At 45.0% G+C, this 24,123-nt stretch overlaps 1 protein-coding gene across 5 annotated transcripts in view; it reads left to right on the top strand.

Moving 5' to 3' along the window:
- Nucleotides 1–24,123, top strand: part of APBA2 (amyloid beta precursor protein binding family A member 2) — a 270,537-nt gene that overhangs the window by 204,360 nt on the left and 42,054 nt on the right. For all 5 annotated transcript variants that reach the window (XM_058736802.1, XM_058736803.1, XM_058736799.1 and 2 more), the window contains 2 exons: nt 19,733–19,813; nt 20,926–20,962. In XM_058736802.1, the coding sequence (XP_058592785.1) occupies nt 19,733–19,813; nt 20,926–20,962 (118 nt within the window). The remainder of the gene's footprint in view (nt 1–19,732; nt 19,814–20,925; nt 20,963–24,123) is intronic.

Raw genomic sequence — 24,123 nt, 5'->3', positions numbered from 1 at the left:
CTCCCACCTAAAAGAGATTGAGTCTCTAGCCTGTTTGTGCTGGATTTGTTCATGGTTGGGGGTGGCCCCGTGTGACTACCATCCCCCTACCAGGTTTTTTTCCTCAGGCTGAGGGGACATTGACAAGGCTGTGAGGTTGCTGGGGAGTGCATACTGTGGCAGGCAGTGGTTGGATGCCCCAGTGACAAGGGGTAGTGACCTGCGTGCATTTCACAGGGACCATTGTATCCCAGTAACACTTTCCTGAAAGCTCAGGGGCTTGGCATTATGGGCCATTAGCTGTAAATAACTATTTTGAAAATAATTATTTGAAGGTTTGACAAAGTCTTGGAGAAGAAATGCATATTAATGAGGCCAATGGATTTAAGCATAACTTTATTTTCTTTTAACTGTATCAAAGTGAGCATATATTTTGATAGCTACATTTGAAAAGCTGCTTTTCAAAAACAAAAGAAAAACAACAGCCCTCTGTGAATATATAAAAAAAATATGACTATTACACTTGTGTAAAGGAACTTCTGTTTGGCCAATTCTGTGGGCAAATGACAATGAAATGCTTTTATATTTTTTAAAGCCTTAATTAGTATTTTTTTTCCCCCAGAGGAGTCCATGAGTTTATACACTAAGGACGTGTGTTTGGGATATAAGTCATATGACTTGCTGCTGGTTTCTGTTACTTGCATGTTGATGTCTTTTGTTCTTTTTAAAGATCATTAAATGTAGGTTGACTTCACTTCTGGGGTGTTCTTGTCATTCAAGGCAGTTGTGCCTGCACCGAGGGCTCTGGGATGTAGAGAAACTGCTGTTGCACGAGTGGATGTGGGGAGCTGCCCCCAAAGGCAGGTGGCTCGGGGCCCAAGGTCTGGGCTTTAAGCCCAAGCACTGCCGGCCTTCTTCACTTTGGCAGAGTTGGACTCATTGCCAAACAGTGGCTATGGCGCCACAGGGACTAACGTGGGCTACACAGGGCATACTGCGCCTTGTAACAAATGACTTCCCTGACAAAGTTCTTGTAAAGAGAACATTATCTTTAGAGTATGACGGGGAGTGGGCAAGACCTGACGTTTTGCTGTTTTTGTGCTGTACCAGATGCTAATTTGAGCAAAAATGCAGACTTTGGGCTGGAGAGCCTGAGGGATGGATGAATAGGATGGAATGAATGGGGGTGGTGGTGGTGGTTTCAAAGGGCAGGTGGAGGTGGGAGACATCCTGAGCCATTGTTGGAGACCCAGTAGGAGCTCTGTTCCTCAGAGTCATGGCATTGAGTGAAAGAGCAGGTAACTTCTCTCCCTAAATAGTGTCTCCTCAAAGTGATTCTGAGACACTCTAGAGAAGCTCATTTAAACGGGTTATTTATTGCATAGCTTTTTTGGTTTACTCATTCATTCACAAATTAACTCCATCAAAGAGAGTACCTGATGATGCCAAGCTCAGTGCTGACAAGGGTTCCTGATGAAAATGGGGCCTAAGGATTCCTTTGGGGGACTCTGCTATGCCTGGGTGAATGTGACCTGGGTCTTCCCATCCTGTAGACTCAGGTGACCCATTCTCCAGATGAGGACTCTTTTGAAATTGGACCAAAAAGAACCACTGTGATAGAATCATCTTGAAAGCCAGAGTGTGTGAAGGAGGTCCAGTGGGAAATGTGGTGACTCCTTGCTTCAGATCACAGCCTGCTTCCTAAAAGGAGTCCCTTCCTCCCCCCAGGACAGCCAGACTGTGTGGCAGGAGCCAACAAAAGAGTAGCCTCAAATAGGTGGACAGGGGGCCAGAGTCCCATGCTGGCCTTTCCCTGGGCCTTCTATGGTTAGTGTGTCATAGCCTGGGATTAAGGCTATAGTAAAACAAAACAAAGCAAAACAAAATAGCTAACGGCCAAAGGGCAATGGTGGCTACCTGGAGTCTGCTTTCTGAAGTGTGATCCATGGCCCAGCAGTGTTGCCCCACTGGAGGGCCCCACCGGAGAACCACTGAATCCACATGTGACAAGAGGTCACATTCAAGTTCGAGAGGCAATACCGTGGAAGGCTTCTGCTGGAGGAAGAATTGCATAGCATCCCTCACCTCTCTGATCCTCATTTTAAAGCTTGAAAAGTTACATCATGGACACTTTGAAGAGTATTGCATAGCCTTTTATTTTGTCTTTGTGTGGACAACAGTATTACAATGGAATTAGAAATGGGAAGACAGAAAAAGTATCCTCTATGGTTCCTGCTGCCTTAGCCGATGAGCTCTTTTGGTTTTTTTGTGTTACTTTTCAGACTCTAGCATTGAATATGAATAATGCATGTGGTTGTCTTTGCAGTCCAGATGTAATTTTGCCATCCACCTTTTAAAATCTGACATGTTACAAGTGTTTCTCTGTGTTGCCTTATAATTTTCATGATCATTTTTACTGACCTTTGAATGTTCCATTTAGGCCACGTGCCATCTAATTCATTCTTCTGCACATACCCTGCCACCAAGCATACAGGTTGCAGATGGGATTGTTTCTTACACATTGGACTGGCACAGACATCTATGTACAAGTTTTCTTTTGGTTTATTGCCTGAGAATAAATTCCCATACTGGGTATGAACTTTAACCGTCTCCCCATGTTATCTTGCTACTTCTCTTTTTCTTTTCTTTTCTTTTTTTTTTTTTTTTTTGATGTTTATTCTTGAGAGAGAGAGAACAGAGCATGAGCAGGGGAGGTGCAGAGAGAGAGGGAGACACAGAATCCGAAGCAGGCTCCAGGCTCTGAGCTGTCAGCACAGAGCCTGATGTGGGGCTTGAACCCACAAACTGAGAGATCATGACCTGAGCTGAAGTCAGATGCTTAATGGACTGAGCCACCCAGGCACCCTTTGCTACTCTTTTTCGATGAATGTTTGATTTGTGCTCTTTATCTTGTGGAGTCTGAGTGCTTTTCTATATCCTAGGAGAACTTTATATGCTCTAGATGTTGCTTGTTGTTACAGATGTTTCCTTCGGTGTGTTTGCTTTTGAAAAGGCTCCAGTTTGCAGGTAGACCTCTCTCCTGTGTAATGCTGATGAGACCAAGAGGTCTGCGATGGGGGTGGGGGAGGGAGGGCAGGATGTGAGAGAAACCAAAGGAAATAGACTCAAACTGCAGGAAGACACATGTGATTGGGGGAACAGAGATCTGTGCATGAGTATTTCTAGAGAAGAAAGAGCTATTTCAAAGCAATCCATGTTTATTGAGGAAAATTTGGAAAATATAAGCAAAAAACATATTTTGTCACATGGCATGGCCAAATTCTGTTGCCGAGAGTTTCAAATCAAAGAGGCAAACTAGCATCCTGTTAGATGTGTAAACAAAGCATGGGTGATCCTTGTTCTTTTTTTTTTTTAAGTTGATTTATTTATTTTGAGAGAGAGAGAGAGAGAGAGAGAGAGAGAGAGAGAGAGAGAGAAAGGCAGAGAGAATTCCAAGCAGGTTCTGCACTGCCAGTGTAGAGCCCAAGATCATGACCTGAGCCAAAATCAAAAGTCGGTTCTTAACCGACTGAGCCACCCAGGTAATCCTGACTAATCCTTATTGTTCATGTATTCCATATTTGTGAATTGGCCTACTTGCTAAAATTTATGTGTAAGCTTAAAATCAGTACTCATGGTGCTTTTTGCAAGCATTTGTGGACACTCACAGAGAGGCAGAGGCACGTGAGTCAGTCAGCATGCATGATCCCAGCTGAGTTTGAACAAGGAGACACTCTGCCTTCTTGTTTCAGCTCTCATACTGCAAACAGGTGTCCTTTTCATGGGCCTTTTAGCGCCATGTTTTTTGCATTTTTGCGCTTTCTGTTTGGTGATAAAATGACCCCCACTTGCGGTGCTGGAGTGCAGTCTGATGTTTCTAAGTATGAGAAGGCTATGATGTGCCTTATGGAGAAAAATACGTTGTGTTAGATATTTCATGTAGGTGTGAATGATAGAGCTGTTGGCCATGAGTCAACAATATGGTACAGCCAGAAAGAGGAAGAGGAAATTCGCCAATCTGTACATGAGGTTGATCTGGAAAGCGCTAAAGTAACATCTATAGTGTGTGAGGAAGCATTGGGAAAGGGGGTTACTTTGTGGATTCATGAAGTGACCATTAATAAAAAGAGCATGGTGAAGGCACTGTGATGAGGCTGGGAGCCAAAGAAATTTACGGTCTTCTTATCCAGGGTCAGGAAAATGTTAAACTCTTCTTAGCTAGTTTTATTATAAGGAAAAAATCTGTGAGGAATACACATTAAATAAGGTGTCTTTAGGGAGAAACACACATAAGGCAAAAACAAAAAAGAAACAGATGGAAAACAAGGTTATGTATTGATTAGTTGACAAAAATGGTGAGCAGAGGCTTTGCAGGAACCTCATCCTGTATTTCTCCTAGGAGGTAAGTAGGTCAGTATTCATACATGCAGAGTTCACAGCAGGTTTAGAGAATGTAACTGCCCTGAACAAGGAGAACTGACTGTATCTGATTGGCAGATGAGCTTGAGAAACTTTACGGCAAAGATTTCCCATCTCAGAGATTCACTCCTTTGGTTGTACATGTGCTGTGTGAAGTCCCAGACTTAACTGAAACAAAGATACCCCTGGCCCTGCTTGGCCAATGTTTCCCCCAAATCTTGGTTATTAGTCCCTTTTCTCCCCAGGCAGGGCCTATCAGGAAGTTACTGACCACAGTTGCATATCCTAGGGGACAGAAAGCCGGATCACACAATTTCCCAAGATCTCCCTGCTTCATGGCTCAATCCCAGGATGATTCAACATCAACCCAGAAAGTTGATGGGGGACAAGTGGTCACCTGTTTCACCACTGGGACCCTTGGCTTCTGAGGAGTTAATGTTTCTTGTTTTGCTGTTTGTGGGTAGTCCCTGGGTGATGGTGGAACTGACCCTGGTGTTGGTGGTCATGGCCAACATTATGTGAAGGACTTCATGTGTATGATCTAAGTGAAGCCTAGAATGATTAGAAGAGATAGGGACTAGGGTTGCTGCTGTTTTACAGATGAGGCAGTTAAGACCTACATTGGATAACTACCACACCCATGGTCACACAGCTCAAGGGGTAAACAGTCTGTGTTGCACCAAAATTCATGCCTTTGACTGCTGCACTGTGCGGTTATCTTTTTTTTTAATTTTTAAAACTTTTATTTATTTATTTTGGGAGAGAGAGAGAGAGAGAGCATATGCATGAGCAGGGTAGGGGCACAAAGAGAGTGAAGAGAGAGAGAACCAAACCAGGTTTGGGGCTGCCAGCGCAGAGCCAGATGCGGGGCTCGAACTCATGAACCATGAGATCATGACCTGAGCCAAAATCAAGAGTTGGACAGTTAACCAACAGAGCCACCCAGGTGCCCTTGCACTGTGCAGTTCTAGAAGGGCCTCTAGAAGAGGTAAAGCTGACTTCTGTGGCAGGATGTGTTTGAACCTGCCTGCTGGTGAGTGAGTCCACGTAGGTGAATTGGGCAGTATTCCTCCCAGAGAGTGGCCATCTCTTCTATTTTGTCCTTATTTCATTAGTATTATGAGGGCTTGACATGCTCCGTTGTTCGTAGCCTATGTGTCATGACACCAGTGGGGTGACCAGTGGACACAAGACCTCCAGTCTGTAAAATCATCCCAACATCCTGAGTTCATGAGGGCTCAGGTCCTAGAGTAGTCAAGTAGAGATCATTCATGTACCACTTTCCTTACTTTTATGGAGCTTTGTTGATATGTTTTGTTGTTTACATACAGTGACTGAAGACTATGTGAGTTGCATCCAGCCTAGTTTGTATTGAATATCCAGATTGAATCGCCATTTCTGCACCTACTTCTGCTGTGTGTGTAGAGAGAGGACCTCAGTGGGACTCTGGTCTCACAGCTCGGGAGTGAGCTTTGGGGACTTGGCGGGTCATCAGTACACCTCCTAGGAGCAGGGACTTGCTGATCAGTGCTCCCCTGGGGGCTGCTTCTCCATGCTCCTGTAAGAACATGTTTGTTTAGCACCAAAGATCATAGTTCCATAGATCTGGTGGCGGCCTGGGATAGCAGGTTCTTGTAGTCTCTGTGCATCTGGGTTCAGCAAGGACTGGATTTGGTTTGGACTGACTCTTTTGGAATCCCCCTCTTTCTCATGTGTTAGCCTGTGACATATATCTTGAGAAAAAGTACTCTGAAAATATCTTCTCTGTGCCTGAAATTCTCCCTTAATAGATTTATTCCTTTCCTTTGGGCTCTGGAGATTTCTCAAGCGGCCAGGCATGCCTTGTCCTGTTCCATGCACTCTGTGGGCTGGGCGCACGTCAGCACTTCAACGGCCATCTAGTTCAAGGTGTTTGATTTATGCGGCAACTGCACGGAATAGTGCTGTGTGCTAGGATGGCACACCAAATGCATTTTTTGATTATTGGGGGTTTTCATGATTTCTGTTTATCATCGGTCCAGCCAGCACTTTCTAAAAAGGGCCCTCTGACAATAGAAAAAAAGGAAAGTCAATACATCATAGTCAACTTAATACAACAGTTAAATGGAGGCATGATACAGGGCCCTGAGACCACATCAAACATACAAGTGTTTATCCTTGCTCCTTGTGGAGATGGCTTTGCTGTGATTTCGCATTCAGTCGAGGCTTGCTTTGTGAAGGACCTTTTGAGATTGTGATAGGAATGCTGGCACCAGATGGGGAGGGACGATGCTAAGTGCATGGGTGACCTGGGCCTTCCCGGGGGGTGGGGTGGGCAGTGGCATTGTGAGTGCTTCCTGTGGGCTGGTGCCTCTCCTACATGCCCTGTTCAGTGTCATAGGAAGTAAATATGGGCACCTGCTTTACAGTAAAGGGTACCATGTCTTAAGAGGCCCCGAGGGGCTGAGAGAGGAGTACCCTGGGATCATTGGCACTCAGGTAAGCTCCATTGGCATGTCATAGGGCAGCAGGTATGCAAAGGTATCTGGTGCTCGCACTGTGCCCAGGAGGGAGCGGTCTATCCAAACCTGGCTATAGGTAGGGCAGGGCTGGAGAAAGACCTCATGGGTAGGCGCTGAGGACAGGAGTTTCTGGGAGACACAGAGCATGGCCCAGTCGAGGGAAGGGGAAGGTCCTCACCCCCCACCCCCATGCCTCTCTCGAGTGTAGGTGGCCTCTTTCTTCCCACAGCCCTGACCCTGATTCTGCAGGTGCTCCGGCTCTTCTGGCATCAGGTCCTGCCTTTTTTTTGTGCACATGAGGAGGTAGCACAGGAGAGTTCCCAGGGGTCCTGTGCTCTTCCCCAGCCTCCTCTGCTCCCAGTGCTGTGATGAATAGCTGTAGCACCTGCCATAACTAATTCCTGGGGCCACCCTGAGAAACAAAATCCAGGAGGGTACTGCCTTGGCATTGTCAGCCCCTCACTTGATGTGTTCAGGCTTCCAAACTTGATTTCTCTGGGCCTATTTGTCAAGTCAGCACAATGGCCTTATTTGATTTTTATGAGGCCTCTTGAAGACCTGTGACCAGAGGTGGCTGTTGCTGTCACAGAGCAGCTTATTTAGCAGGAATCTGGGATGGCTTCAGCGCTTTTAAAGTCTAGTTAAAGCCAGGGTCTCTAAAACACTGTTTTATTGTCCAAGAAAATCACGGAGAGCCCTTCCACTAACAATAATCTAGAAAGAAACTTCCCCACCTCTAGCCCTTGAAGAAAGAGCAAGGTGCAGTGGTTAGGAAAGCAAATGCCAGTGGCAAGAAGCCTGCACCCCATCTGGCTCCCAGTTCTGGAACATTCTGGACACATTATCTGCGCCAACAACTGTCTATCTCCTGGGGTGGCAGGGAGCAGAGTTGATATGGATCTGAGTCTGCAGTGGATGTAAGGGGTGTGGAGCCCTTGCCCTGATGGTGACAATGATGATTTCAAATCCATAGGAGCCTCTTTCAGGATATGGGGGAGGCAGCTGGCTGAGGCTCTGCAAACAGTTTAGGTCCAGGGCCACACTGTGCAGGGCTGAGGACACCAATGAGCAAGTTGTTATCACTGCCTTCTGGAGTGCCATTAAGGGAGGGACAAAGCCACCACTATAAGGCAGGTTGGGAGGAGGACCAACTGGCCAGGGACACACTGGAGACAGAGGAAGTGTGTGTGCAGCCTGAAACCTGAGGGAGCAGAGGTGACAAGTGAGGTGGGGGCAGCTCCCACATGTCCTCAGTCTCTCCTCTCTCTGCAGGCCTTCCTCAGGTGGGCTCTTGCTCCTGCAGGGACTTCCAGGAGGGATAGTTCTCACATGCCCTCCTGGGGACATCCTTAGTCCCTTTCTTCACTGGGGTCTCTAATTTTGGGCAACAAGGCACCTCCAAGGGCTGCCCTGATTTTCTCACACTCTGTTCCCAATAGGAAATTAACCAAGAACCCCACCCAGATGAGCTGGGCTCTGGCGCACTGATCTCTCACTAATTCCAAATCACCGTCCGAAGGTGTCTCCTTAACCTCGAGTTTCTGCACATAACTCCCACTCTCCTTCAAAGCCAACTGGCCCCAGCCAGGCTGCTCAGATTCCTGGGGCTGCTGGCCCCTGTGTTCCTTTCTGCACAGCCCATGTGATGTACCAGGCACCAGAGGTGCAAAGATTAAAAATGGCATAAGTCTGTATTGCGAACCTCCTTCTAGAGGGAGATAGACCACAGATGCTTCCCAGTCCAGATGGGGCTGGGTGCTCAGGAGAGGGGCTGGCTGCAGCAAGGATGATAAGCCGAGAGGCTCTGGGACTTTGAGGGCAGCTTCGGGAAGTGAGCCAACCAGGTGAGGCTGAATGTGGAGGTGCGTGGGGGCTGGGATTGTGATGGGGGCTGAGAGCCCTGAGAGAGGTCACGTGGGATTCTGATGGTAATAGGAGAGGAGAGAGGGAGAAAGGCCCTTGGTTGGGAGGGGGAAGCCAGGAGGGAGCTTAGGGGCAGGGACATCTGGAAGGCCAGCCCCAGCAGGGCAGTTCGGGGAGATGTTTCTGGGGAGCCCCTGAGCAGCTTGGATGGATTGCGAGGGCAGAGGTTCACATGTGGGAACTGAAGGAGTGTTTATAAGGATGAGAGGCAAGGGGCCTGATGAGGTGCCCAGTACACATGGAGCTTGAACTGAATTGCACTGATCTGAGTAGTACCAGTTTGCCAGTGACGTGTCTAGGGCAGATTTGGGGAATGGGAAGGGTGGGCATGGGACTGAGGCAGGGGGTTGGCCCACATGCAGTTCCCGACCTCAGGCCCCTGCAGCACCTCCCATGGTCCTTCACATGTTCCAGGGGCTGGAGACGCATCCAGCTGACAAAACTGTCACGTGACAACCCCGAGGAAGCACAAGACTCCATGGAAGAATTTTTAGAAACATCTGCTGTTCAGGAAGAAAGACCACATTGCTGAACATGAGACTCAGAGATGTGTAATGTAATACATGGTGCCCGCTCCTGAGATGTGACAGCATGGCAATGGAGGGCACAGGGTTTTCAACCCGAAGCATTCAGATTGTGACCAATGCTAATCAGTTACTAAAAACATCGTGGGACTATGATCACAGGAGGCAAACAAAGAATGCCTCCCAACTCTGTATCAATAAGACCATGGGCAACTGGAGAAGACTAAGCACATCTCAGGAACTTTGAGAAAGGAGGTATGGGACAGAATGGTGCCCCCAGGGCTGCTGGTGCATTCTAGAACCTGCCAGGTCTGGGTCTGTTAGCCGATTCCACAGCCAGCCTTCACACTAGAGAAGCTGGTGTCTTTCCACCTGAGACCAAGCCAAGGCCCGAACTGTTGGAGCTGAAGGATTTATAGAACTGGACTTACAGAATCTATTTGTTTGGCTCCTCTGGTTTTAGCAGGGGGCACATAGTCCAGACCTGCATCTGGTTCCTGTCTCCATTTAAGAGACATTTCCAGAGATGGCCTTATGCTGTCTTCAGTGCCATTGTGCTGCTGGGTCTGCCCCCATGGTTGGCCATTGTGTCCTGCTGTGGGTGCAGTCAGGTGTTATAGGTCAGGTGCCTGAACTAGACTCTGGATGTGGGGTTGCTGCCCAGGAGAGCAGCTTGGGCATGGCGTAAGGTTGGAGGGATGTTGCTGTTTAGGAAAGTTGTCCATTCACCCTCCTTGGTCAGTCTCCCTCTCCATTGGCCCATACCATTTGCAGGTGGCCTCTGATTCTGCCTCTGAGATCTGTTTGCCCACTCTGATTTCCGATGCAGCCCCCTCACTACCCCCAACACTTCCCACCCAGTCTTGGGTCTCTTGCTTCCCCTCACACCAGCTCTTGGTGCCAGCTGGGAGACATCTGTTCCTTTCACTCCCACTGCCTCTGGGTCTGCTGGCTTTGACCATGATGCTCTGTGATGCAGACTCACCTGCCCACGTGTCTTCTTCAAACAGGCTTAGGCCTGGACCATACCAAACCCACGCCAGGTATCTCAGAGGTTTTTGGGTTCTTTTGACCACTGCTGCTGCTGTTTCCTTTGTTTCTAGTCATGAAAATAGAAGCTCTTCCTCACTGTGATCTATCCTCTGCTTTGTTCATTCATTCATTTAGTCATTCATTCGGGCCCAAGTATGTAAAAATAGCACATTAGTCACTTTGAGAAATATGAATGTTAATCTTCAAGAGAGAAGGGATAATCTAGCCACCACCAGTCCTCAAAACCTGCTCCAGAAACCAGACCAATGGCAGGTCAGGGCTCTTTTTGCTGCATAGAATTTGCTAATTATGGGAGATGTTAGGAAGTGAAATTGCTGTCCAAGGTTTTTCTTGCCTAATATTTCATTAATATTTAATCTCCAACCCTCTTTTAAATGCCAAGAAGAATGAAACATAATGAATTAACCCAAAGAATCCCAAGTCATCTAAACTATGGGCAGTTTGGCCTATATTCAGAAATCATGGCATGGTACTTTTTTCAGTATTTGTGGGAGGACTGTGCCACAGTCATAGTGATAAAGTACAAAAGAAAAGATGTTGGCATGCAGTGGAATATTATTAAGCCTGTAAAAGGAAGGAAATCCTGACACTTGCCACAATATGCATGCACCCCGAGGACACTACAGTTAGTGAAGTAAGCCAGTGCCAAAAAGACAAATCCTGTATGAGTCCACTTCTGTGGTGAGCACTGGGTTTGGTATGTAAGTGCTGAATCACTAAATTCTACTCCTGAAGCCAATTTTACCATACGTGTTAACTAACTAAAATTTAAATAAAAACTTGAAATAAAAGAAAGAAATGCCCTGGGAATGGGTTTCTAACATTGACTTAGTATTGGTCATTTTATTTCCTTTCAATTTATGGACCTTCGTTTTCTTTATTTTTCAGCTGTCAAGCTAGCTTTCTCAGAATGTGAGTGCAGGACTCTAGGCTGGGCGTAGGAGAGGCCTCGGGTCTCCTGAGCAAATGCAGGAGCCTGCCATAAATCCAAGAGACTGTTCTTCTGCCTTGGAGGGCTGCTGCCATGAAACTCTGCTCACACAGGGCTTCTCATCTTTAAAGCAGAAGGATGGGAAAATGTGCCAATGTCTGCAGCAAACTTACAGACCCTATGGGAGAAGCAGCCATGATGGTGGCCAGCCACAGTTTTAGAAAGGGGTGGTTGTAGGTTTTCTCCTTTGATAATTGATCACAACCAAATGGAAGACTCCCTAGTTCCATAGCACACTCTGCTTTAAGAGGTAGATTTCCCTCCTTTCCCACAAACGAATCCAAGGGTGACATCCTGGTACGTGAGGCAGGCAACCGGGAGAGAAGAACATCTGTGCCATCTGGATCGCCCACCTTCTTCCCTGGGCCCACCATCCTTTCTCTTGGCTTTTGTGCCCAAGGAGAGGGTTAGTCCTGCACAAGCTGGCAGGTGACCTTCAGGTTATTCTTTCCACATTATTTTTATTTTTGTTTTTATTTATTTATTTTTAAATGTTTTCAATGTTTATTTATTCTTGAGAGACAGAGACAGAGTGTGAGTCGGGGAGGGACAGAGAGATTGGGAGACACAGAATCAGAAGCAGGCTCCAGGGTCCGAGCTGTCAGCACATAGCCTGATGTGGGGCTTGAACTCACGAACTGTGATATCATGACCTGAGCTGAAGTTGGATGCTTAACCGACTGAGCCACCCAGGCACCCCTCCACATTGTTTTCAAATTGTAGTGGTATACCCATGAAATAAAATATACTATTTTGACTATCTTAAAATGTACAGTTTGGTGGCATTTAGTACAGCATTGTACAACCATCACTATTTAGCCCCAGAACATTTTCATCATCCTAAAAGGAGAGCCCATACTTACTAATCAGTCACTCCCCATCCTCCCCTCCCCCCAGCCCCTGCCAATGCAAAGTCTGCTTTCTCTGTGTACAGATGTGCCTGTTTCTGGACATTTTCATCCGAATGGAATCATACAGTATGCGACCTTTTGTGTCTGGCTTCTTTCACTTAGCATAATATTTTCAGGGTTCACCTGTGTTATGGCACGCATCAGGACTTTGTTCCTTTTCATGGCTGAGTGATCTTCTGTTCAAGGGATATACCATACTTTATTTATCCACTCACTGGTTGATAGACATGTGGGTTGTTTCTACCTTTTGACTGTTGTCATTAATTCTGCTGTGAGCATTTGGGTACAAGGCTTTGTGCAGATAGCTGTTCTCGCTCCTTTTTTGGGGTGCAGTTCCTGGATCACATGGGTGGTGTTTAACTTTTTAAGGATTCACAAACTGTTTTTCACCATGGTGAGGATTTTGTGTTTCCACCAGAAATGCCCTGGGTTCCCGGCTGCTCTCAAATGGCAGAGATTTAATAGCCCCCAAACCTTAATGGCTCAGCCCTTGGGCTCACCTCTTGAGCCCCTCAGGCCTGGTCACGCGGGAACTGCCCTTGTTTGCCCGTGTGTCTTCTCATTCTCTGGCTTGCAGAGGTACCCCAGGCACCACCTGCCCTTTATGAAGCTTCAGTGAAGAGAGTGAATGATAAAGTCAAAGACGTGCCAGGTGGTCCTGTGGTCAGCGGTAGGGGATGTTTTAGCAGACCAGACACAGAGAACATGACCAGGCCATGAGTGTGCAACGTAGGGCTCAGTGGAAATGGCAGCTCATCAGGCTACCCCTAGGTAAGGCTGCCAGATTTAGTAAATAACAAGAGGATACCCAGTTAAGCTTGAACTTCAGACAAATGGTGAATAATTTTTTAGTATTGGTATGTTCCATGAAATATGGATGGGGGCAGGGTGGAGGGAGTGTAAGGAGGGAACTCTCCTTCCCCGTCCCGTTCACAGGCCCAGCCAGGAGATGTTAAAAGATAGACCTACTGGCTGGTTTCCCTAATGGATCTTGTCATGATTCTTTTAAGCCACAGATTGGCTTTAGAAAGATATGATCACCCCCATGGGGATGACCATTATAAGAATAAATACTTCATCCAAGCTCTCATTCTCCTCCAGACAAATACCATGGGAGTGATCAGAATTGTAAGAGGAGCAGAAGAAGAACAATATTGTCATTTTTCTGAGCCACCTGAATGTCAGGGGACAGATAAAGGGGCTTGTGAAGTATGTTTAGTGTGCTAAGTCAGATCTTCAGTTGGACCATGGTGGCTTATGCTCTCAGCCCGGCCATGGAGCACCCAACATGCAGCAAATTCTGGCTGACCCCTGTTGAGTGGGGACAGAGGAACATCGGACCAGTAGGGGTGACTGATGCCTTTGGAAACAGGGAGCATGAAGTGCTGTCACCAGAGAAGGCTGTCACCTAATTTATTTTTGAGGGGGGAGGGGAGGGGCAGAGAGAGAGGGAGCCACAGAATCTGAAGCAGGCTCCAGGTTCTGAGCTGTCAGCATAGAGCCCGATGCAGGGCTTGAACTCACGAACTGTGAGATCATGACCTGAGTTGAAGTCAGAAGCTTAATTGACTGAGCCACCCAGGTAACCCCTGAGTTATTTGCAAGCCTGGAATTTCTCTGACAAGAAGTCCTGTGGAAGGGGAGATAGGACAGGTCAGTGGGAAGGTTGTGGCTTGCCTGGCTTTGAGCTGATGTTGTGTCCCTCCATGTGTCACTAACATGCTTGTCACTCAGGAGAATGCTTGTATTTGATTTTTATTACAGATGACGTGAGTGTGTGTGCACTTGTTTGCTATTGTTTCATCTCAAGTAATGTGGGTTATATTGCTTATTTTCCATTTAATCAAGCAGACAAAATCAGAATTGACACTTTTAAAAAATCCTAGCTTTAGTTTCACCAACTGGAGCCAAGATACTTATTAGAGCAATTTATTCAAATTAGTATACTTTTATTGCAGACAAATCATCTCTGCCCTGAGCAGCAGTCTCTGGTCCTGACATGTTAGGACCAGTCTGTGCCACAGGTCCGTGTTCTGTTCTCAGGACTCTGGGGAGGGTGTCCCACCGCCTATGCCAGATTTCATTTAACTTGTCTCACTCACTATCTTCTCTCAGTGGATGGTTGATGTGGCTTCCAGCCCATGGCAGCGGGAACACTCCGCGGCAATTACTTGGCGAGGGACATGGCCCTCATGTCCCTGTTGGCTGGAAAGAACTGAGGTAACCCTGGCTGGCATCTTTTTTTGAGGTGTGGCTGGCTGCTGTACCTTGGGGAGTGCACAAAAGGATTTAAGTAGCATCTTCATCTGAGATGCTGGGAGCCCCAAATCCACCTGGGCCTCTATGATGTTAATTTCAGATGCTGCTCCCCATGCTGCCAAGCGCGCCCCCACCTTGCCCTCAAGATGGAAATTAGAGCACCAGATGGCCTCTCCCAAGCCCACCTCTCTGAAAACAACCCCAGCTGTTTATTATGAACTGTGGTTGTCATGGTGATGAGTGGAGAGAATGTTGACATGGAGGATAGGGTCGAGCCTATAGAAGCTTTGGGGAGAAGTTGCCTCTGTGAGTGGATCTGAGACCCTGTATTGCCTGTTGTCACCACATGCCGTGGCTCCGTGCCAGGTGTCCCATGGACAGGTGTAGGCAGCCAGCTTATGCCCACCTGGCCAAGCTGTAACCCTGTGGGGGCTGCATCCCCCAGAGGGGCACCTCTTCCATTTGCCAAAGGCACCCAGTATAAGACAAGACAAGCAGCAGTCTTTTCTTCACAATGGATTTGGCACTGGGATGAGAGACTGTCGCCCTACATCTGTGGCAGAAAACTTAGATTCCACCCCAAGCTGTAACATTTGTAGATGCGGTGTTATCTTAGTCCGTTTGGGCTGCTATCACAAAAACACCATAGACTGGGTGGCTTATAAACAACAGACATTTATTTCTCGCAGTTGTGGAAGCAGGAAGTCCAAGATCAAGGCGGCAGCAGATCTGGTGTCTGGTGAGGGGCCACTTCCTGGTTCATAGCCAGCGCCTTCCCACTGTGTCTGCACATGGTGGAAGAGGCGAGGGAGCTCTCTGGAGTCTCTTTTATAAGGACAGTGATCCTACTCATGAGGGTGGCATCCTTATGAGTTCGTCTAATCCTAATTATATCCCAAAGGCCCCATCTCCTTGGGGGTTAGGTTTCAATATATGAAATTGGAGGGGGCACAGACATTCAGTCTACAATAGGTGTGGTTGACCCATTGTCATTTGTCAGTGGTTGGTTTGTTTCTTTAGGGTTTTTGGAGATGACTAGTGTCCATTCAGCTCCTAGTAAGGTAGTGCGGACCTTCAGGAAATGAAGTCGGTGAACTCAGCCTAGGGAAAGTCACCAGGTTAGAGACCTTACAAACAAGAGGGAAAACACAGATATGCTCTAAGTGGACCTTGAAATAGCCACGCATGAAAGACGACAGAAGGTTTTCTGGGAGGATGTCGCAAATTTGAGTTTTACTTTAAAGTGGATGGGAATAGTATTTCTAGTGAGAGTTCCCATTATCCCCTTTGGGAGATTTTGCCTGGCATACCTTGGCCACAGTGGGTGGTGTAGAGCCAGTAGGGCAGAGGGAAGACCTAAACTAGGAGTTTGGGAAACAAGCCTGACTCCAGTAGGACCCTGGTGGCAGTGGTCCCCAAGCCAGGGTCAGCGCTACAAGAAGGGACACTGTCAGCTTGGCTTGGTCAGCATAGGGTCCACTCATCACAGCCCTCTCATCTAGGGAAGGATGGGTTCAGGTCCCAGAAGGAGGGCAGAGGAGCATGCCAGTGGTCCCAGGCAGGCCTGAGCCCCAGAGCCCCCCAACTTGGGGACATACTAGGGCAGCAGAGGGAGGCCAGCACCCATGTGCATGGTCTGATTGTTCACAGGGCTTGGGATAGAGACAGTGTTTTGGGCTTCCAGCCAAGGATGCAGGGACCTACCAGACATCTGACCCTCCTGGCCCCAGTTGCACCTCTGCATCCCCTCTATTCCAGGAAAGCCTCATTTCTTCCTGTAGCTTGAGTTCTGATTTCTCTCAGGATATGGCAACACCTTCCTTTTCCCCTTTGTGTGCAATCTTCCCCATGCTTAAAGCCCAGTCCCACTTTTTCCACCTCCCATCTGAACCATCCCTGTCCTCCTCACCTCCCAATGCCTCTGAAACGCGGTGGTGTTTTTAGTCACAGAGGGGATGCTCAGCTAGGAATCTTTGGTCTGCTTGGTGCCATCAGTGCCAGGATGGTGGGCCCATGTCTCTTGAGCTTTCTCTAAGCCTCCCAGAGAGATTGAATGACATCAAAGAACACAGCAGTGACAATCTAGATAGAGAAGACTGGCAACAGCCTCTTACTGTGCCACCTGGACCTGTGGGAACTAGCCATTAGTGCCAACACCTGGAGCCTCGGTCGTCTCAGCTGTAAAAAAGGAGAGGGAATAATGTCAGTTATAAATAACTTTATAAATAAAGTGAAAATAAATTTATAAATAAACACAAGTGTAGTGTATATTTATAATATAAATATAAACTTATTTCCTTATAACTTATTAATGTCATTGTTATCATCATCCTCATACTTATATTGTTACTGCTTGATACTTTATTTCTAGAAAGTTCTGAAACTTCACATGATGGCTTACTGACACCTCCTTTGGGATTTGGACAGTGATTTTAGTGCTGTGGATCTGGCCTTTATCTTCTGGATGGTACAAGGCACTAAATAGAGATACCTAAACTTTAAATTTTGTTAATTGAAGTAAAAGAAATTTTGGTTTGATGTCCTCTTTAAGAGAATACCTGTGACTTGTCCTTGGGGCATTTTGTTTTTTCTAGTAGTAGATTGACCAATTTGCATTAACTAAAGAATTTAGATCCTAGAGTTTAGAATTTGCATTAAACTAATAATTTATATTTTTTAGAAATATGGTGTCAACTCTTGGACACTGTTGTTGGGAATGCAAAATGGTACAGTTGCTATGGAAAAAAGTATGGTGGTTCATCAAAAATTAAAAATAAAATTATAGTGTAATCCTGCAATTCCATGGAAGGGTATATACCCAAAGAATTGAAAGCAGGAACTTTAAGAGATATTTGTACCCATGTTCAGAGCAGTGTTATTCACAGTAGCCCAAAGGAGGAAGCAACCCAAGTGTCCACTGACAGATGAATGGATAAATAAAATGTAATATATACAAACAGTGAAATATTATTCAGCCTCAAAAAGGCAGGAAATTATGACACATGTTACAACATAGATGAACCTTGAGGACATTATGCTGAGTGAAATTAGCCAGTCACAAAAAGACAAATCCTGTAAGATTCCACTTATATGAGGTACCTAGAGTAGTTAAATTGATAGAGATGACCAGTGACTGGAGTGAGACAGTAATAGGGAATTAATGTTTAATGCATACATAATTTCAGTTGTGCAAGATGAAAAGAATTCTGGAGATGGATGGTGGTGATAGTTGCACAATGTTAATGTACTTCATGACTCTGAACTACACAGTTAAAAGTGGCAAATTTTATATATGTTTTACCACAATTAAAAAATGATAATAAAATTAGAAAATTGGATTCAAAACATGAAGATGACACAAACAAGTGGAAAGATATATCATGCTCATAGAATGATAATTCATATTTTTAAAATGCCCATCCTACACAAGGCAGTCTACAGATTCAGCGCAATCCCTATCAAAATACCAATAACATTTTTCATAGAACTAGAACAGATAATCATAAAATTTGTAAGTAAACACAAAGACCCCAAATAGCCAAAGCAATCTTGAGGAAGAAGAACAAATCTGAAGGTATCACAATCCCAGGTTTCAAGATACACTACAAAGCAGTAGTAATCAAAACAGTATGGTACTGGCACAAAAATAGACATAGTGATCAATGAAACACAATAGAGTCCAGAAATAAATCCATGCTTACATGGTCAAATAATCTACGACATGGAAGCCAAGAATATATGATTGAGAGAAAATCTCTTCAGTAATGGTGCTGGGAAAACTAGACCACTTTCTTATACCACACACAAAAATAAACTCAAAATGAATTAAAAGACCTGAATGTGAGATCTGAAACCAAAAAAATCCTAGAAGAGAACACAGGCAGTAATTTCTCTTTGACGTTGGTCATAGCAACATTTTTTCTAGCTATGTCTCCTGAGGCAAGGGCAACAAAAGCAAAAATAAATGATTGGGATTATACCAAACTAAAAAGCTTTTGCACAGCGAAGGAAGACACCAACAAAGCAAAGAGACAACCTACGTAATGGGAGAAGATATTTGCAAATGATATATCCAATAAGAAGTTAATATCCAAAATATATTAAAAACTTATGCAACTCAACACCAAAAAAACAGATTAAAAAATGGGCAGAAGACATGAACATACATTTTTCCAAAGAGGACATACAGATGGCCAACAGACACATGAAAAGATGTTCAACATCACTTATCATCAAGGAAATGCATATCAAAAGCACAATGAGATATCACCTTATACGTGCCAGAATGGCTAGAATCAAAAAAACAAGAAATAAGCATTGGTGAGGATGTGGAAAAAAAGGAATTCTTGTGCACTCTTGGTGGGAATGTAAATTGGTGCAACCACTGTGGAAAACAATATGGAGGTTCCTCAAAAAATTAAAAATAGAACTACCATACAATTCAGTAATTCCATTGCTGGGTCTTTACCCAAAGAAAACAAAAACACTAATTTGAAAAGATATGTACATCCCATGTTTATTACAGCATTATTTACAATAGCCAAGATATGGAAGTAACCCAAGTATCCATCAAGAGATAAATGGATAAAGAAGGTGTGGTATATGTATGCAATGAAATATTGCTCAACCATAAAATGAATGAGATCTTGCCATTTACAACAACATGGGTGGACCTAGAGAGTATTATTCTAAGTGAAATAAGCCAGACAGACAAATACCATATGGTTTCACTTATATGTGGAATCTAAAAGAACAAATGAGCAAACAAAAAACAGAAATAGGCTTATAAATACAGGGAACAAACTGGTGGTTTTGAGAGTAATGAGGGGGAAATGGGCAAAATAAATTAAGAGGATTAAAGGGTACAAACATCCAGTTATAAAATAAGTCACAGAGATGAAAAGTACAGCATAGGAATATAGTCAATAATATTGTAATAAAGGTGACAGATGGTAAAAAAAGAGAAAATATGATTCAAAAACATTTTATAAATATAAAAGAATACAAGCTAATTGCAGAAGAGTTTAAATTATGTCCATATGTGCACACACACACATACATGTACACACACATGCCTACCTACGCATTTCCCAAAATTGTATCATACTGTATCTTGGTGTATTTCTCTAATGTGTAAAAGCACCATCTCATCTTTCCCTTCCCGGTTTCCAGGTTTGCAATGGCTTGGAGCAGCCAAGGAAGCAGCAGCGTTCTGATCTCAATGGACCCGTGGACAATAACAACATCCCAGAGGTGATTTTCTCTAAGGATAAGAGTTGTGGCTTAGGATTCTGATGTTGGACCTGCATACCCCATCATGGTCTTCTCGGCCTCTCCATGATGTTCTCATCCCACCCAGTGCCTGGGAAGGTGGGGGGTTCAAGTCAAACAAAGTTGGGTGTCTCTGTAGGAGGAGGAAGGAAAGGTTCTTTCCTGTTCAGGCTCATACCACTGTGTGTTCATGTGTTGCTAATGGTATATTTGTTGGCGGGGGGGGTGGGGGGTGGGGGATCATTTGTGCTCCCTGGTTTGACAGAAACTCATTATACTCCACTATCAGACAGTTATGTTCTAAGCCAGCGTTACTCAACTGTGGCACCATTGACATTTGGACCAGAACATTCTTTGTTGTGAAGGGCTGTCCTTTTCACTGTAGGATGGTTAGAAGTATCTCTGGCTTCTACCCACTATATGCCAGTAGCTCACACCCCCCTCCCCAAGCTGTGACAACCAAAAATGTCTACAGACATTGCCAAATGTCCCCTTGGAGACAAAAATCATCCCAGTTGAGAGCCACTGTTCTAAACCAACAACATGATTTTGAAAAACAATTCTGTGTAAACAAACACTGCCTTGATGGAGGTTATTAAAATGAGGCCTTAATAAATAATTTATTTCCCTTTTCTGTAGAACATAGTTTGGATGGGATTTTCCAGCTTTGGTGAAATAACTCTGGCCACCCCATAGAGTGGTGTCCAATCTCCTTTATCTTACTTTTAAAGACAAGCTCTGGTAATTCTCATGCCTACCAGTTGGAGAACCATTGGTTGTATGGTCTCTAGGCTCTCTTTTAGCAGTGGCAGGCTAATCTGGGGGTCCCTAAGTTTTAGATGATGGCCTTTGTACCCCATGTTTTCTCATGGGAATTGATTCCATATGTCCTGCCTAAACACCATGGTGCCTAAATGACATTGGTTTGCTTTATGGAGCTGACTTTTGAGGAACATCAGTTACTCAGTGGGGTTTAACTTTTCACATATGGTACTCAGCCTAGATCTTATGGGCCATCTATTTAAAACTGTCATGTGTTTGTTTTCTTTTTTGTTTTTCTTTTCTTTTTTTTTTTTTTTCATATTTCCTAACAGACAAAGAAGGTGGCATCATTTCCAAGTTTTGTGGCTGGTAAGTGACTTTGAATTTAATATTTGGAAACAGTTGCATTTTTTTCTACAAGCAAATGGTATTTTTACTTTTGTTTTCTCCTGCAAAGCTTGTTTAAAAAGCACACCTTCAAGATGAAAACAATATTATAATAAGAAAAGGTGCTTAGGCATTTTGTTGTTTGAGCACTTTGTAAGCCCATATTGTTATAGAGGGAGGGGGATTCAGTTGATTAGGGAACGGTAGACCATCCCATTTAATTACACCCTCAGTAATGGCCTCACACATGACACTGATGATTGAATTAATAGATTGAAATGTGTCTGTATAAGCAGCTAATTATGATCTAACACTTTTGATTACAGTGGATATAATTGCATCCAAATTCAGGCTGTTACTCCTTTTTTAGACTCTTCATTTCCCTCCGCTCTCCTGTCTTTTTTTTGAGGGGGTTAATACTGCATTTCGGCATTCGATCAAAAAACCAGAACCAATCTGTTCTGTACCACTTGTTGGTGTGGGGAGAATGCCTGCTTGCCTTTTGGCATAACCAACTTTGCATTGTCTGAAGGGCTTCAGGGAACCTTGGGCCCTCCCTTTCAAAGGTCCTCCAACACCACTATAAGGAGTCTTTTATTTTTTTTAAATTTTTTTAATGTTTATTTTTTGAAGGAGAGAGAGATAGTGTGAGTGGGGGAGGAGCACAGAGAGAGAGAGAGACAGAATCGGAAGCAGGCTCCAGGCTCTGAGCTGTCAGCACAGAGGCCGACGCGGGGCTCAAACTCACAGACCGCGAGATCATGACCTGAGCCAAAGTCAGACATTCAACCGACTGAGACAGCCAGGCACCCCTTTAAGGAGCCTTTTAAATAGGATCTTTCTTCAGCCAGGAGGGTGTTTCCTGCTCTTGCTAGTGTTACAATAAACAGTGTGAATTTTATTAATTCTTTCAATAAGCTGGTAATTAATTTTTATGAAAATTTAAAAGTGCAAGGTAAATCAGTCTTCAGAGATAAGTAACTTTAAAACCTTTCCTACCCTGGTTTTCTTTTTTAGTAAAGAAGTGACACCTGGGAAACTGAGGCCCCCCTCCAGTTCCCTTTCAAGGGACTAATTTGAACCAGGCTAACACAATTCAAACTGGTTGAAAATGAATTTATTGGCTCAACCCAATTTCAACTGGTTCAACATTGTATTGGCTCAGTGTGGCTCAAACTGATACTAAAAACAGTTTTGAACTGTTGGAATCAATGTTATACCATTCAAATAGACTTGGTTCCATTTCGACCAATTGAGGTAGGCTCAAATGGGTTTTGCCCAGCTGTTTACATGTGGTTCTAGGTAAGGTTTAGCAAGTTAAAACTGGATCAAACTGGTTTTCTTCAGGGCACAATAGGTTATGATAATTCTGGTCCAGCTGGCTAGTTGTGGTTTTTTCAGGACCCGATGACTGGCATGAAGAGACAACACCCATTCCATGCCCCCACTGTAGGGTTGATTGGGTTCCTGATTCAGAGGACTCGACATCTCATAAATAGGGAAAGTTGTACACTTTCCTCGGTGGTCAGAATGCCGCAACGGGGTGTACCAGTCACAGTGTTTCAGTGAGGTGGGCTCTTGTGGGTCCAAGAAGCTCACTTTTCAAAGTATCATGGTGTCATCTGGGCAGAGCTCCCTCAAACTGCTTAGGGGAATGATTCGGATGTTAGATTCCCCTGGCTCTTGAGTCAGCCCCCTAGGTACAGAGGAGGCAGATGGAGAAGGATCAGGAAGCAGTATCAATGCCCAGGTGCTCTGAGAAGTACCTCTCACTTCTAGCATTCCAGAAAACTCACTTCTCTGTACCAGCTTATATATAAAATCAAAACAATGTTGGATGCCCCAAACCAATTCAGTTTGGCTAAAGCTGCTTGTGACCAGCTCAAACCAGTGTAGATAGCCTTAATTTAGAATTTCCTGTTAGCTATGCCCATGCAATGGTTGTCAGAGATATTGGCCCGTGAGAATATGAGGGTCTGAATTCAACTGGGATGGCTGCACACATCTTCCTTGATGGGTGTTTCACACCCTTGGGCTCCTGCCTAGCTCCTATACAGCTGTGTGTACACTCACAGAAGAATGCCACTGGCAAACTGTGGCTCCTGCCTTATTCTTTTTGAGGAAGAAGCCTCATGTCTACTTGTACTTAGGAGACCTTGTGAATCTGTATGTTTAGTTGAACCTTAAAAGACCTTGAAGACCTACTCAACAGACTCCTTCTTGTCTCTCATTGGCCAGAGCTGTACCATATGACCAGTGCCCTGGTCAACTTCAGTGTTGACTGGAGGATCAAGTATTTGGCTTTCCGGGAGGGCAGGGGAGAAGGTCTAGAAATGAGTATTGGGGTAACAAGCCCCCAGTGCCTACCCCAGTGCTACACCCAATCCAGCCAACAAGCATTTCAAGTGTGGGGGAACCTCCAGGGCTTGTTCAGTCTTCTGGTTGAAAGTCTGATTAGCTGAGAGGACCCAGTATAACTATGACAGGAAAACAGACCTCCCACCTCCTCTGGGTCTGAGAAATCACACTGGAAGAAAAGCTCCTTGGAGTTTTTATGAGGGATGGCCTTCAGTCCTACCTTATTTCACACCTAGTAATTGTTAATAGTAATGAAAAATAATAACAGTTACTATACAATGACAACAGACACCATCTTAACATCGACTGGGGGCTTAGTGTGCACCAGTGCCAGGGATGTGTGCTGTGCACCTGCTTCAGGTCAGCCACCACAGGAAGGGCAGATGCTTCCCCTCATTCTATAGGATAGGAAAAATGAGGTTCAAGTAACTCATTTGAGGTCATTTGGTTGCTGATATTAGACCCATATCTGGGTACTTAGCAGCATAAATTCCTCACCAGGCTGGTTTTCTGCCTTCTTGACATGCCTTCATATACCACTACCATCAATAGAGGCCGGGGAATTCTTTTTTTTAATGTTTATTTATTTTGAGACAGAGAACAAGTGGGAAAGGGGCAGAGAGAGAGAGGGAGAGAGGGAATCTCAAGCAGGCTCCATACTGTCAAAGCAGAGTCAACGTGGGACTTGATATCACGGACCATGAGTTATGACCTGAGCTGCTATCAAGAGTTGGATGCTTAACCAGCTGAGCTACCCAGGTGCTCTTGAGGCCAGGGAATTCTTA

Source organism: Neofelis nebulosa, chromosome 7 (genome assembly GCF_028018385.1).
Source record: "Neofelis nebulosa isolate mNeoNeb1 chromosome 7, mNeoNeb1.pri, whole genome shotgun sequence".
In the NCBI taxonomy this organism is placed as follows: domain Eukaryota; kingdom Metazoa; phylum Chordata; class Mammalia; order Carnivora; family Felidae; genus Neofelis; species Neofelis nebulosa.
Note: the sequence above shows the minus strand (reverse complement) of the source record. Positions and strands in the feature narration are given on the sequence as shown.